This window comes from Sciurus carolinensis, chromosome 17 (assembly GCF_902686445.1).
Source record: "Sciurus carolinensis chromosome 17, mSciCar1.2, whole genome shotgun sequence".
Lineage (NCBI taxonomy): Eukaryota > Metazoa > Chordata > Mammalia > Rodentia > Sciuridae > Sciurus > Sciurus carolinensis.
Window position 1 is genome coordinate 53,328,770 of NC_062229.1, and position 14,432 is coordinate 53,343,201.

The window sequence follows — 14,432 nt, forward strand, 5'->3', positions numbered from 1 at the left end:
CAATTTTTATTTAATTGGGAAGACTGTGACCACAGAATTAGGATTTTTTTAATGTTTCCTAGGTGATTCTAACATGCAAAAAAGTTAAAGCATTGGGTTAAGATTGAACTAAGGTCACAGAGAGCCTTTGTGGAATCAAACCTTGACCCATGTCTGACTGCTTCCAGAGCTCCAGGCTTTTATCGCTGAATGAAATGGAGGCCAGTGGTAGACAGGACTTTGAAAGATGGACAGTTTGGTAAATGAAAAGAAAGCATAGTGCAGTCTAAGGGTACATGGGAGGGATTTGTGGTAGGTGACACCAAGTATAAAATTTTGAATTCAGTAACAAGCAATCATAAAATGTGTTGAATATTGACCAGGCCCTGTATTAATAAGAGATAACACTTCCGTGGCACAAAATACTCAGCATTGTTCCCTGAGCATCACACATGTTGACCAATTTAATCCTCACAGAAGCCCTTCAAGTTCTGCTACCAGCCCCACTTCACACATGAGGAACTTGAGGCTCAAACTTTCTTAATTCACTGAATTACTCAGCTCATAAGTGGCACACTAGCTCCTGAGTTAAGTTCCTAACCACTATGCTAGGCTACCTCCTGTGTGAAGAATGTACTAAGTGTTTTCATATGTGCCAGTTCCTGTGCTAAGGACTTTACATTCATTGCTTCATGTCATTTTTGCAATAACTCTCTCAAGAAGTACTACTAACATAAGTGAGGAAATACAGACACTTTCTCAAGGTCCCAAAACTGGGAACTGGTGCTGACTTCATAATTCATGATTGTAGCCATTCCTGGTATTTTAAAACATTTAAGTTATTTAAATGTTCAAATTAAAGTCTTAGAGTAATGCCATATATAAAATGAACAGACAAATGAAAAGGACTGGAATTACTCCCTTTGAGTTTGGGATGCTTGACTCAGGCCTCTGCTTCTTCATGCTCCTTTTCCTGTTCCACTAACCGTTTATCAGTCCCCAGACACCCTTGTGGAATCTCTGATGATCTAGGGAACACAGTCTGAAAACCACTTCTATGGATAATCCAAATCTTCAAGATGTTAGGATCAGGCCAGTGATATCTCTGACAGATATTGATGGTTCAGGCATGTTTTCTTGGCAATGGGAAGACAAACTATTATAGTGATTCTCATGGTGCTTCTGTGAGTCACAGACATGCAGGACCCAGTTCAAAGACACATTCAAAGAGACACAGCCAAAAGAGCTGGGGGTAAAAAAAAAAAAAAAAAAAAAAAAAGGAGAAGTCCAACCTTTAACTTGGGTATTTAGAAAGCATTGCAAGACCCCCCAATCAATATACCTACCAACTTTTCTTTTTCCCCTTTATCTTATCCAGTTCTCTTATTTTGTACTAAGGCAAACAATGACCTCACCATATCCCCAACTTCAAGGAGTTGTTTCTTTTTTTCCCTTACTTCCTTCTACTTTCTTATAGAGATCATTTTAGTCAGCTCTTCAGGGCCTAAAGATACATTTAGGTGTATCTTACATGTACTTTGCTACCCATTTGCTAATTGTGTTTCATAAAATCCTGGAGCAGATCTGGCTGAGAAATATGCTCTTATATGGGAGAAGCTGAATAGGCAAACTGTGTCCTCACTTCTTGGGGTATAGATAGGGACAGAGGCTAAGACTGTTTGTGTGTGTATAGATACTTTAAATCCTATTATATATGTTGAATGTTATGCTAATGATAGAAGGGAATTATGAATCCAAGAAGCATTTCAAAAATAGGTACTAGATTTGGTAATAAATGGAAAATAGGAAAGAAAAGGAAGAAACAAATTTAACTCAAACATGAATCATCAAAAAAACTCAGGGTATTAGACTAAAATGATGGATATATTAAGGAGTGTCTTTGAGAGGGCAGGGCAGGTGGTAGGGATTTTGTTTAGATAAATGTGCATATATAAGCTTTTGGTCATCTCCAGTTAGAGATAGCCATTGGTCAACTCATCACCAATTTAATGTGATATTAAAATTGAAGTGATCAATGGGGCTAGGGAGATGGAATTAGGTACAGAGCACTTGGTAAGAGGTTGGATGGTTCACCAGTCAAGATGGGCCAGGGATAGATAGGTGCATGTGAAAGAGGTTGAACCAGTGAAAGGAGATAAAGTTTGAAAATGCTCACAATATATTAGTTGTACATATGTTTTCCCTGAATAGTGGATGATGATTTACTCCTGAAGAGAGAAACCTTGTGAGGGAAGTTGGAATTGGGTGCTCAGTACAGTGGAGGATGGGCCAGAACAGGCATCTGCATGGAGGTGAGAGCTGTGAAGATAGACTTCAATTTATCTCATCAATATGTACATGGGAGGTTTCAAGATGGCGGACTAGAGGGCGGCTGCATTTCACGCTGCTCCAGGACGCAGGATTCAAAAGAGGAGATAGTGAGAGACTTGGGACCAACACAAAGCCACCGGGTGAGTCTCTCCCGTTGGGGAGGCGTCCCGGATGGGGTGGTAGTCCCGGAACACAGGGAACTTTGTGAAGTAGAGTCGCCCGGCGAGACACCCCTCCCCCCACTGGAGCGGTAAACACTGACCACTGGGAACATCATAGAGGAGGCGGCTCAGCACAGCGCTTGGACTCGGAGCAACCACTGGGGCTCCGGGAGGCTGCCTGACGAGGAACTGCGTGGCGAGCTGTTTGGAATTAGAGGACCGCTTCTGAACACAGGGGGGCTGCCCAGAGGAAGAGGAGAAGCATGGCGGGTCGCTTGGTCTAGGAGTGACTGCATCAGAGCTACAGGTGGTTGCCAGAGGAGGAGGCGAGTGGTGAGTTGTTTGGACTCAAAGCGACCACTCCTGAACACTGGTGGCCTGCCTAGAGGAGGAGCACGGTGGGTCGCTTGGTCTCCGAGCGACCGCTCCTGAACACCCGGGGACTACCTGAGGAGGAGGAGGAACAGGGCGGGACACTTGAACTCGGAATGACTGCCTAGGGCTACAGGCGGTTGGCGGGAGGAGGAGACGCGAAGTGAGTTGCTTGGACTCCTAGTGACTGTGTCGGAACACCGGGCGACTGTCCGGAGGAAGAGGTGTGTGGCGGGTCTCTGGGTCTCAGAGCTATTGTACAGGGCTCCAGGTGGCGGCTCAGAGGAGGGGCCGCATAGCCAGGCGATTAGGTGCAGAGCAGGGTCCCAGGACGTAGGTGACTTCTTGGTGGAAGAGCCACACAGAGACACGCCTAGGGGCGGAGCGAAGTTTCCAGGACTGCGGGCAGATTCTCTGAGGAGAGGCAGCCTAAGGAAACTCGTCTGCGAAGGGTGAGGCTCCCAGGCCCAGGAAGTAGGTCTGGGCCCCTGGGAACATTGCAGAAGAAGGCAGCCCAGCCCAGGCAGTATTTATAGATTGAGGGGAACCTCTAGGAGGGGAACTGACCAGCGAGACCTTCCCAACGGGTGAGTCTTCCCTGCTGGGTGAGGTTTTCCCACAAGGACTGTAAAACCAGAGACACAGGCACAAACAGGCCATGCCTCAGCCTGCAGCCTAGTTCCCCTTTGGATGACCATTGGTCAACAAGTGGAGGCACCTCTGCCCACTATCAGGGAATATACCCCACCTGAGGGTCACCATCCCTAGAGAGGCAGCTTCCTTGTGGAGCACCACATTATCAACTTCCTCCAAGACTTCAGGCTACTGAAGGATAAGAGGGGATATACTAGCAATCTTCAGGGACATTATAAGTCAATAGAGGAAATCTGCAATATCTTAATGACCCACTGATTCCTGAACAATATGAGAAAACAAGGGAAGAAAATGCCCCAAACAAATCTAGATGTTACATCAATAAAATCCAACGACAGCATGGCAGAAGAAATGACAGAAAGGGAGTTCAGAATGTACATAATTAAAATGATCAGGGAAGCAAACGATGAGATGAAAGAGCAAATGCAGGCATTGAATGATGAGATGAAAGAGCAAATGCAGGCATTGAATGATCACACCAATCGACAGTTAAAAGAGCAAATACAGGAAGCAAAAGATCATTTCAATAAAGAGTTAGAGATATTGAAAAAAAACCAAACAGAAATCCTTGAAATGAAGGAAACAATAAACCAAATTAAGAACTCCATAGAAAGCATAACCAATAGGATAGAACACCTGGAAGACAGAACTTCAGATATTGAAGACAAAATATTTAACCTTGAAAACAAAGTTGAACAAACAGAGAAGATGGTAAGAAATCATGAACAGAATCTCCAAGAACTATGGGATATCATGAAAAGGCCAAATTTGAGAATTATTGGGACTGAGGAAGGCTTAGAGAAACAAACCAAAGGAATGAACAATCTATTCAATGAAATAATATCAGAAAATTTCCCAAATCTGAAGAATGAAATGGAAAATCAAGTTCAAGAGGCTTATAGGACTCCAAATACACAAAATGACAACAGACCCACACCAAGGCACATTATAATGAAAATACCTAACATACAAAATAAAGACAGAATTATAAAGGCTGTGAGAGAAAAGAACCAAATTACATTCAGGGGGAAACCAATATGGATATCAGCAGATTTTTTAATCCAGACCCTAAAAGCTAGAAGGGCCTGGAACAACATTTTTCAAGCTCTGAAAGAAAATGGATGCCAACCAAGAATCTTATACCCAGCAAAACTTACCTTCAAATTTGATGATGAAATAAAATCATTCCATGATAAACAAAAGCTAAAAGAATTTACAAAAAGAAAGCTAGCATTACAGAACATTCTCAGCAAAATATTCCATGAGGAAGAGATAAAAAACAAAGAAGCAAATCAGCAAAGGGAGGAATTATCCTAAAGGAATTGTCAAATAAAGGAGGAACCACGTTGTGTCAAAAAAATAAATAAATAAATAAAATTTTAAAAATGAACCAAATGACCAGGAATACAAACCATATCTCAATAATAACCCTGAATGTTAATGACCTGAATTCATCAATCAAAAGACATAGACTGGCAGATTGGATTAAAAAGAAAGATCCAACAATATGTTACCTGCAAGAGACTCACCTCATAGAAAGAGATACCCATAGACTAAAGGTGAAAGGATGGGGAAAAACATACCATGCACATGGACTCAGCAAAAAAGCTGGAGTATCCATCCTCATTTCAGATAATGTGGACTTCAAGCCAAAGTTAGTCAGAAGGGATAAAGAAGGACATTTCATACTGCTTAAGGGAAGCATAAATCAGCAAGATATAACAATCATAAACATCTATGCCCCAAACAGTGGCTCATCCATGTATGTCAAACAATCCTTCTCAATTTTAGACACTACCTTGTATTCTATCAGATCATAATGGATTGAAGTTATAAATAAATGAAAGAGTAAAAAACAGAAACTACTCCAACACCTGGAGATTAAACAATATGCTATTATATGATGAATGGATAACAGAAGATATCAGGAAGGAAATTAAAAAATTCTTAGAGGTAAACGAGAACAAAGAAACATCATATCAAAATCTCTGGGACACTATGAAAGCAGTACTTAGAGGAAGATTTATTTCATGGAGCGCATTTAATAAAAGAAGTAAAACTCAAAAAATAAACGACCTAACACTACAGCTCAAAGCCCTAGAAAAAGAAGAACAGGCCAACACCAAAAGTAGTAGAAGATAGGAAATAGTCAAACTCAGAGCCGAAATCAATGAAATTGAAACAAAAGAAACAATACAAAAAATTGACAAAATAAATAGTTGGTTCTTCGAAAAAATAAACAAAATTGATAAACCTTTAGCCACACTAACAGAGAAGACGAGAGAAAACCCAAATCACTAAAATTCGGAATGAACAAGGAAATATCACAACAGACACGACTGAAATACAAAACATAATTAGAAGCTATTTTGAAAATCTATACTCCAACAAAATAGAAAATTTTGAAGACATCAACAGGTTTCTAGAGACATATGAATTGCCTAAACTGAACGAGGAGGACATACACAATTTAAATAGACCAATTTCAAGTAATGAAATAGAAGTCATCAATAGCCTATCAACAAAGAAAAGTCCAGGACCAGATGGGTTCTCAGCTGAGTTCTACAAAACCTTTAAAGAAGAGCTCATTCCAATACTTCTCAAAGTATTCCATAAAATAGAAGAGGAAGGAACCTTCCCAAACTCATTCTATGAAGCCAATATTACCCTGATACCTAAACCAGACAGAGACACATCGAGGAAAGAAAATTTCAGACCAATATCCTTAATGAACATCGACGCAAAAATTCTAAACAAAATTTTAGCAAATCGTATATAAAAACATATTAAAAAGATAGTGCACCATGATCAAGTGGGTTTCATCCCAGGGATGCAAGGCTGGTTCAACATCAGGAAATCAATAATGTAATTCACCATATCAATAGACTTAAAGTCAAGAATCACATGATTATTTCAATAGATGCAGAAAAAGCATTTGATAAAATACAGCACCCCTTCATGCTCAAAACACTAGAAAAAATAGGGATAGTGGGAACATTCCTTAACATTGTAAAGGCCATCTATGCTAAGCCCATGGCTAATATCATTCTAAATGGTGAAAAACTGAAAACATTCCCCCTAAAAACTGGAACAAGGCAGGGATGCCTTCTTTCACCTCTTCTATTCAACATTGTCCTTGAAACTCTAACCAGAGCAATTAGACAGACCAAAGAAATTAAAGGGATATGAATAGGAAAAGAAGAACTCAAACTATCCCTATTTGCTGATGATATGATTACATACTTAGAGGAACCAGGAAATTCCACCAGAAAACTTTTAGATCTCCTAAGTGAATTCAGTAAAGTAGCGGGATATAAGATCAATGCACATAAATCTAAGGCATTTTTATACATAAGTGATGAATCTTCAGAAAGACAAATTAGGAAAACTACCCCATTCACAATAGCCTCGAAAAAAATAAAATACTTGGGAATCAATCTCACAAAAGAGGTGAAAGACCTCTACAATGAGAACTACAGAACACTAAAGAAAGAAATTAAAGAAAACTTTAGAAGATGGAAAGATCTCCCATGTTCTTGGATAGGCAGAATTAATATTGTCAAAATGGCCATACTACCAAAAGTGCTATACAGATTCAATGCAATTCCAATTAAAATCCCAATGATGTACCTCACAGAAATAGAGCAAGCAATTATGAAATTCATCTGGAAGAATAAATACCCAGAATAGCTAATGTAATCCTTGGCAGAAAGAGTGAAGCAGAGGGTATCGCAATACCAGATCTTCAACTCTACTACAAAGCGATAGTAACAAAAACAGCATGGTATTGGTACCAAAATAGAAAGGTGGATCAATGGTACAGAATAGAGGGTACAGAATTTTCTCATACTAGACAAAGGTGCCAAAAATATGCAATGGAGAAAAGATAGCCTCTTCAACAAATGGTGCTGGGAGAATTGGAAATCCATATGCAACAGAATGAAACTAAACCCATATCTCTCACCATGCACGAAACTAAACTCAAAATGGATTAAGGATCTCGGAATCAGACCAGAGACCTTGCATCTTATAGAAGAAAAAGTAGGTCCAGAGATTCAACATGTCGGCTTAGGACCAGACTTCCTCAACAGGACTCCCATAGCACAAGAAATAAAAGCAAGAATCAATAACTGGGATAGATTCAAACTAAAAAGCTTTCTCTCAGCAAAGGAAACTATCAGCAATGCAAAGAAAGAACCTACAGAGTGGGAGAAAATCTTTGCCAATAATACTTCAGATAGAGCACTAATCTCCAGAATCTATAAAGAACTCAAACTCTACACCAAGAATGCAAATAATCCAATCGACAAATGGGCTAAGGAAATGAATAGACATTTCACAGAAGATGATCTATAAGCAATCAACAAACATGGAAAAATGTTCAACATCTCTAGTAATAAGAGAAATGCAAATCAAAACCACACTAAGATTCCATCTCATCCCAATTAGAATGGCGATTATTAAGAATACAAGCAACAATAGGTGTTGGCGAGGATGTGGGGAGAAAGGTACACTCATACATTGCTGGTGGGGCTGCAAATTAGTGCAGCCACTCTGGAAAGCAGTGTGGAGACTCCTTAGAAAACTTGGAATGGAACCACCTTTGACCCATCTATCCCACTCCTTGGCCTATACCCAAAGGACTTAAAATGAGCATATTACAGAGATACAGCCACATCAATGTTCATAGCTGCTCAGTTCACAATAGCCAGATTGTGGAACCAACCTAGATGTCCTTCAACTGATGAATGGATAAAGAAACTGTGGTATATATATACAATGGAATATTACTGAGCCATAAAGAATGATAAAATTATGGCATTTGCAGGCAAATGGATGAAATTGGAGAATATCATGCTAAGTGAGATAAGCCAATCTCAAAAAACCAAAGGACGAATGATATCGCTAATAAGTGGATGGTGACACATAAAGGGGGGTGGGAGGGTTTAGTGATAGGGTTAGAGTTAGGGCTAGGGAGGGGGGCAAGAATGGAGGAAGGAAGGACTGTATAGAGGGAAAAGAGGGGTGGGAGGGGTGGGGGGAAGGGAAAAACAACAATGAATCAAACAACATTACCCTATGAAAATTTATGATTACACAAATGGTATGCCTTTACACCATGTACAGACAGAGAAACAATATGTATCCTATTTGTTTACAATAAAAAAAAATATGTGTATGGATGAGGAAGTGTCTGTAGGACTGAGTCACATGTGGAAGGACCCAGTAATGGACAGCAAGCAGGTGAAGAGTTTGCAAAGGAAATAGGGAGAATAAGTTCCTATGTATCTTAGTCCATTTGGAACAAAATACTATCCTGTAACAAAATACTGTAAACTGAATGATTTATAAACAACAGAAATTTCTTTCTCACTGTTCTGGAGACTGGGAAATCCTAGACCAAGTTGCCAGTGTGGTCAGGTTGTCCAGGTTGCGGACACTGACTTGTGTGCTATCACATAGTGGGAAAAGAAAGAAACTTCCTTGGGCTTTATAAGAGCACTAATCCCATTCCTGAGGGCTTTGCCCTCATGACTTAACTCCTCACAAGGGCTCTACCTCATAATGCCATCACCTTGGGAGCAAGAATTTGCACATATGAATTTGGGGGTTTACAGCATTCAGACCATAGCATCAGGTTAGGAAAACAAGGATTGGGTAGAACACCACTGACTCATTAAAATGGGATTTTCAAAAGACTTTTTAATGACAAATAGAAAATGCTCACAATATATTAGTTGTTCATATGTTTTCCCTGATAAGTGGATGATGATTTACTCCTGAAGAGAGAAACCTTGTGAGGGAAGTTGGAATTGGGTGCTCAGTACAGTGGAGGATGGGCCAGATTATGCTGAGGGTAACAGACAGCCCCCTGTCAATGGTGTAGTACAACAAAGGTTTATATCTTGCTTATGTGATGTGGGTTGGCCTAGGGCTTCATTATACCACTTAGGGATTCAGTCTGAAGGAAGTTTCATATGAGACATGCTTCTGTGTTCACCATGGCACAGAGAAAGGAGGGTTGGAATTGATTGCTAGCACTATGTGCTTCTCCCTGGAAATGATGGTGATTTTATTGGCTGAAGCCATACCCAACTTAAAGGGCGAGGGAAATGTAGTCTTACCATGTGTCCATGAGGAAGACAACTGGATTATTGTAGGCTACCCTAATGATCACCACAGCAAAAAAAAACTTTTTTTACTTTTTAATTATCCTGCTTTAGCAGTAAAGGAAACAATTTTACCGGACTCATAAACATTAAACACCATGGGTATTGTCTAGGAAACAGATTCTGAGATTTAAATGGTTGCTGGCAAAATGTTACAGTGTCCCCCATGGTCCTTGGTGTGCAATACTTCCTGTACAGGGATGTATTGATTGGAATGAGTTGGAAACCTTGGCCTGCAACATTTAAAGACTCTGCTTCTAAGGTGTTGGGAATAGCATTCTCACCTGATACTAAGAGTTATTGATGTTGGGAGTCAGTGGCATGTCCATCAGTTAAAACACTGGATTACATGTTCTGAGTATCCAGATTTCTTCGTGTGGTTATTGCTGAAACAACCATAAGTTGTTACCCTAAAATGTAATTCTTTAAAGATGGATTAATATAGAACTTCTGGTGTTTGCCCAGCAGTCTGATGGTAAGTAAATTAGTAACTCAGGTGAGTAGATTTGAGTCTATAGATTGCAGATAGTTCAGTTTCACAGAATGAGAGAGAATTTAGCAGATAAAAATTCTTGAGACCTTTACTCTCTTTTCTGGAATCAGTATTATGTTTGAAAGAAAGAATAATTTGTGACAGGGTGATGAGGCACAGACCATCTCTTGTGGAGGGTCAGACAGAATATATGAATTAGTCTGTGGAATGGTCATAATTCTGAAATGTATTTTTACACTACTATTGAATGTGAAAAAAATAGGAAGAAAAAAATGAGAAAACTCTTATTTTAGCCCTAGTTATTGCTTTGCAGAAGGGTTTCTAGACATTTGTAATGTGTGGAGTTTTTTGTTTTGTTTTGTTTTTGGTACTGAGGATTGAACACAGGCATGCTTTATCACTAAGTTTCTTCTCCAGTCTTTTTAAATCTTTTTAATTTGAGATAAGATCTCACTACATGCTTAGTGAGAACTTGTGATTCTCCTGCCTCAGCCTCCCTAATCACTGTGATTACAGGCATGCCCCACTGTGCCTCACCATATTAAAATATTTTATGACTTATATGAGAAACTAAAAAAGATCACATTTGTTTTTTAAATTTTACATACTTACAAAGTTAAAGAATAATGCTGTTTATTATACATTTAAACAGTCATGGTTCTTTGACTTTCATAGATTATTCTCTATATTCCTTACCTTTTAAGCTGTTTTTCAGTTTTGGTTTTGATTTAAATTTCATGGTCATTAAGTTTCCTCTTTTTATCAGGGCAAAATGGAGGGTTTTCTGAATCTTAAAAGCATATAATTTACCTTGGATGTGAACTAAAATACTTATTCTGAATAAATTCCATGTAAACTGCAGAAATTGTGTAAAAAGTCTTTATGAATTGAAACTTAACTTGTCATTGACACATTTTGAAGGGCGCTCTGTTGACTTTAGTGATGGATGAGCCCATTCTGCCAAGTGCAGCTGGGAGGGATGGCTTAGAAACTCAAACATCAGCTCTGGAATCTAGAAACTTCCTGGAACCATGATTTTGAATCTGCAGAGTAGAAGCAGCCTGTGCAAGGCATGGCATTTTACCAACTTTCTCCACGGAAGTCTCTGGAACAAAACAATAAACACCAACTCTCTTTGTTGTGTGTTGGCTTTTAAAAGTCCCTAATGGTTTGAGGAGGGTAAGGTCTTGCCATGGGGCTCCCTAGTCCAATTTTTTGGGACCTGGCTGAAAAACCCTGGATATTTGATAGTCTGGCTTATTTCTATGGTGTATTAGCACCCTATAAAAGTTACATGTCATTTATTTCAAGTTTAGAACCCTCTCAAACTTCAGGGGCAAACCAAACTTGAACCCTTTGTGGCTGGAATTCTGTTTACCTTTGGCCAAATCTTGCTTCCTGAATATAAGTCAGGGAGGTGAGGTGAGAAGGGCTCCTGAGGCCCTGTGGACATCAAATAGCTGTGACCAAACAAGGATTTGATAGGTTAAAACATGAATGAATCTGAAACACATCGATTAACTTCCTGTCAGAGTACTCTGGGGCCTACACACAAAAGTAGATTGTGCCCACAGAACTATATTCTGAGTGTTGCCTCCCTCTAACTGCAAGGAAGTATCTGAGAATTTTGCCAAACATGGGTTGAAATTGGGTCAAATCACTCACCCCTACTTCTAGTGTAGGCATTAAATAGTTTCTGTAAAAGTTATTGGGCAATCCAATTGAATGTGGACCTTGGGGAAATATGGACTTCTATTTTTATTTTTGTAGTACTGAGCTTGGAATGCAGGGCCTTGCATGTGCTAGACAAGTCCTCTGCTACTGAGCTGTATCCCATCCCAGTATGGAAATTTACAGTGTTGGAAACATTTACTTTAACTCAGTGACAAAGAGTAGGCTCCTGGAAACAGTGTCTACTTCAAGAGCACCCATGATTCCTTTGTGTTTATTGTTGGAACACAGGGCAGTCAGGAATGCCTTGTGCTTGAATGAAGGAGCAATCACACACACAGCTGCTTGTGCCTTTCAGATTGAGGAACTGATGAATGCCTTGGAGAAGACCAGGCAAGAACTGGATGCCACCAAAGCCCGACTTGCCTCTACACAGCAGTCCCTGGCTGAGAAAGAAGCACACTTGGCCAACCTGCGGATAGAGAGGAGGAAACAGCTGGAGGAGATCCTGGAAATGAAGTGAGTATACATTTTTGCTTTCTTTGTCTTTCCTAACCTCTCTTTGAGGGTAGAAAAGGGGAAAGAACTAGAGAAGGTGAAGAAAGAGCATAGAAAAAGAATAATTGGACTAATACCTGACATTTGTGAAACTGTATTTCTTATTTTTTTTAAATTTTAGTTTTGGTGCCTCAATTTGCACATTTTCCATATCTGGTATTTAAAAAAAATACACATTCAGCATTAGATTTTGTGTCTGAATTTTGTGGATGGTGCTGGTATTCATAGATCTGTCATAGAAGTCTGAGTCAGCCAAGAGACAGAGGCCTCAAGCACAATAGTAATTTGAGCACTGCTCGTAATTAAATGGAAACTCTTTTGAGGAGGTATTTCCTAATTGTGACTATAACTTTGCTAATTATATTCTTTTCACTTGTGTGCAATGCTTGACTTGTATTGGCTTTCACAGTCTCAAGTTTGGTACCTCATTGTTTAGAAAGCAAAACTCTGATTTGCTGGGCTGATAAAAATAGGTTAGGAATCCCCCACCCACACACCAAGGTGAAGGGAGAGGGCAGGTAAGGAAAGCGGGGAGGATATCAGGTTGGAACTGATTGATTTCTTTGATATAATCAATGAAGTGGAGCTGAATGCTGGGAAATGGTCCTGTCTATGACACATCTACATCCACCTAGTTCTTATTTCACTCTCAGTGAAATAGTAGTATGGAAGAACATAAGAAAGAAAGAAAGAAAATCTTACTGGAAGATTTTCATAATAATCAATTGTAATGAATTTGTTTCTCAAGAACTAGTTAGGAAATAGCATATCTATAAGTGTGTAAATGAAATAATCACTAAGATATAATTGAAATTCTACTTCCTTCCACAACAAGGGGAATCATACCTAATTATGGCATCTTAAGCCTGTAACACAGACTTTGAAATTGGTGGCTAGGTATGGAAGAGTGACCTCATGGTGACCCAGCAAGTCTTACACATGGTTAACATTAAGCCCAGAAAGCTTAGATCATGGAAAATAGGGAATGAAATATTTTGAGGGATTTAATAATGAGGACAAAACTTTTATACCTCAACAACTACCTCAGTTTCTCCAAGACCAAAGAATAAGTGGGATTTTTTTCACATATAAACTACATTTTTCCTAATAAAAGATGATATAATAGAAACAGATACTACTATACTCAGTTTAGAGGTGAGGGAGCTGAGACCCAGAGAGATTCAATTTGCTTAAGGCCATCTGGCCAGGATTAAAACCAAAGTCTTCTACCTCACTCTTCCTTTCTACTACCTCATTTTGTTGTGGAGCTTTTGTGAACTTCATCAAGTCTGGGACTTTTGTCTGTTTGAATCACTGAAGAAATTATTCTGCTTTTAGCAGTGCTGGGAATATGGTAGGCACTCAACTGTTTGTTGAATGAATGAATAAATAAAATTCTGTAGACCGAATTTTATGTAACTGAGCAGAAAAAATATTTCAAGTTTCTGTGACATTGTAACACCTTTTTCAATAATTTATTATCAATAATCAATACCCATACTAATGTATTAACAGTATGGATACCTACATTCTATCAGCAGTTATATTCTGTTTCTCATTGTTCTCCACTTGTTCCTAGGTTAACTCTGTAGTTCCTGAAGTAGTATATCATGCCACTTGAGTTACTTCCTGCTTTAAAAAGGGCATGTACTTTTAAGGTTCTGGGAGAACAAGTAATGGGGGGATATGCTGGTTTGGGAGTCATCAGACCTGGGTTATGATCCTATCACTTCCCCTTTTGTCTACAGGACTTGAAGGAAGTGCCCTTAACCTCAATGACCCTCTAGTTTCCTCTCTAATGATTTGCAATGGGGTGATTGTGAGGAGAGGTACTCAGCAGAGGGTTTGGCACACAGAAAATGATATATGTGTGTAAAAGACTCAATCAGCCAATGAAAATATGTCATTTGTTTAATATACTCTATGAAGACTATCATTTATCTAAAATTTGGATTTATTTTTCTAAAATATATAAACCTTTCCATGTGTATGTTTTCCCACTTAATTTCATGATTTCAGATAGCACCTAACTAAGACCTCTTT

The 14,432-nt window shown here is 39.2% G+C and overlaps 1 protein-coding gene across 6 annotated transcripts in view; it reads left to right on the plus strand.

Annotated features, from left to right (window-relative positions):
• Positions 1-14,432, plus strand: part of Erc2 (ELKS/RAB6-interacting/CAST family member 2) — a 978,194-nt gene that overhangs the window by 627,492 nt on the left and 336,270 nt on the right. For all 6 annotated transcript variants that reach the window (XM_047532409.1, XM_047532410.1, XM_047532412.1 and 3 more), the window contains one exon: positions 12,190-12,350. In XM_047532409.1, the coding sequence (XP_047388365.1) occupies positions 12,190-12,350 (161 nt within the window). The remainder of the gene's footprint in view (positions 1-12,189; positions 12,351-14,432) is intronic.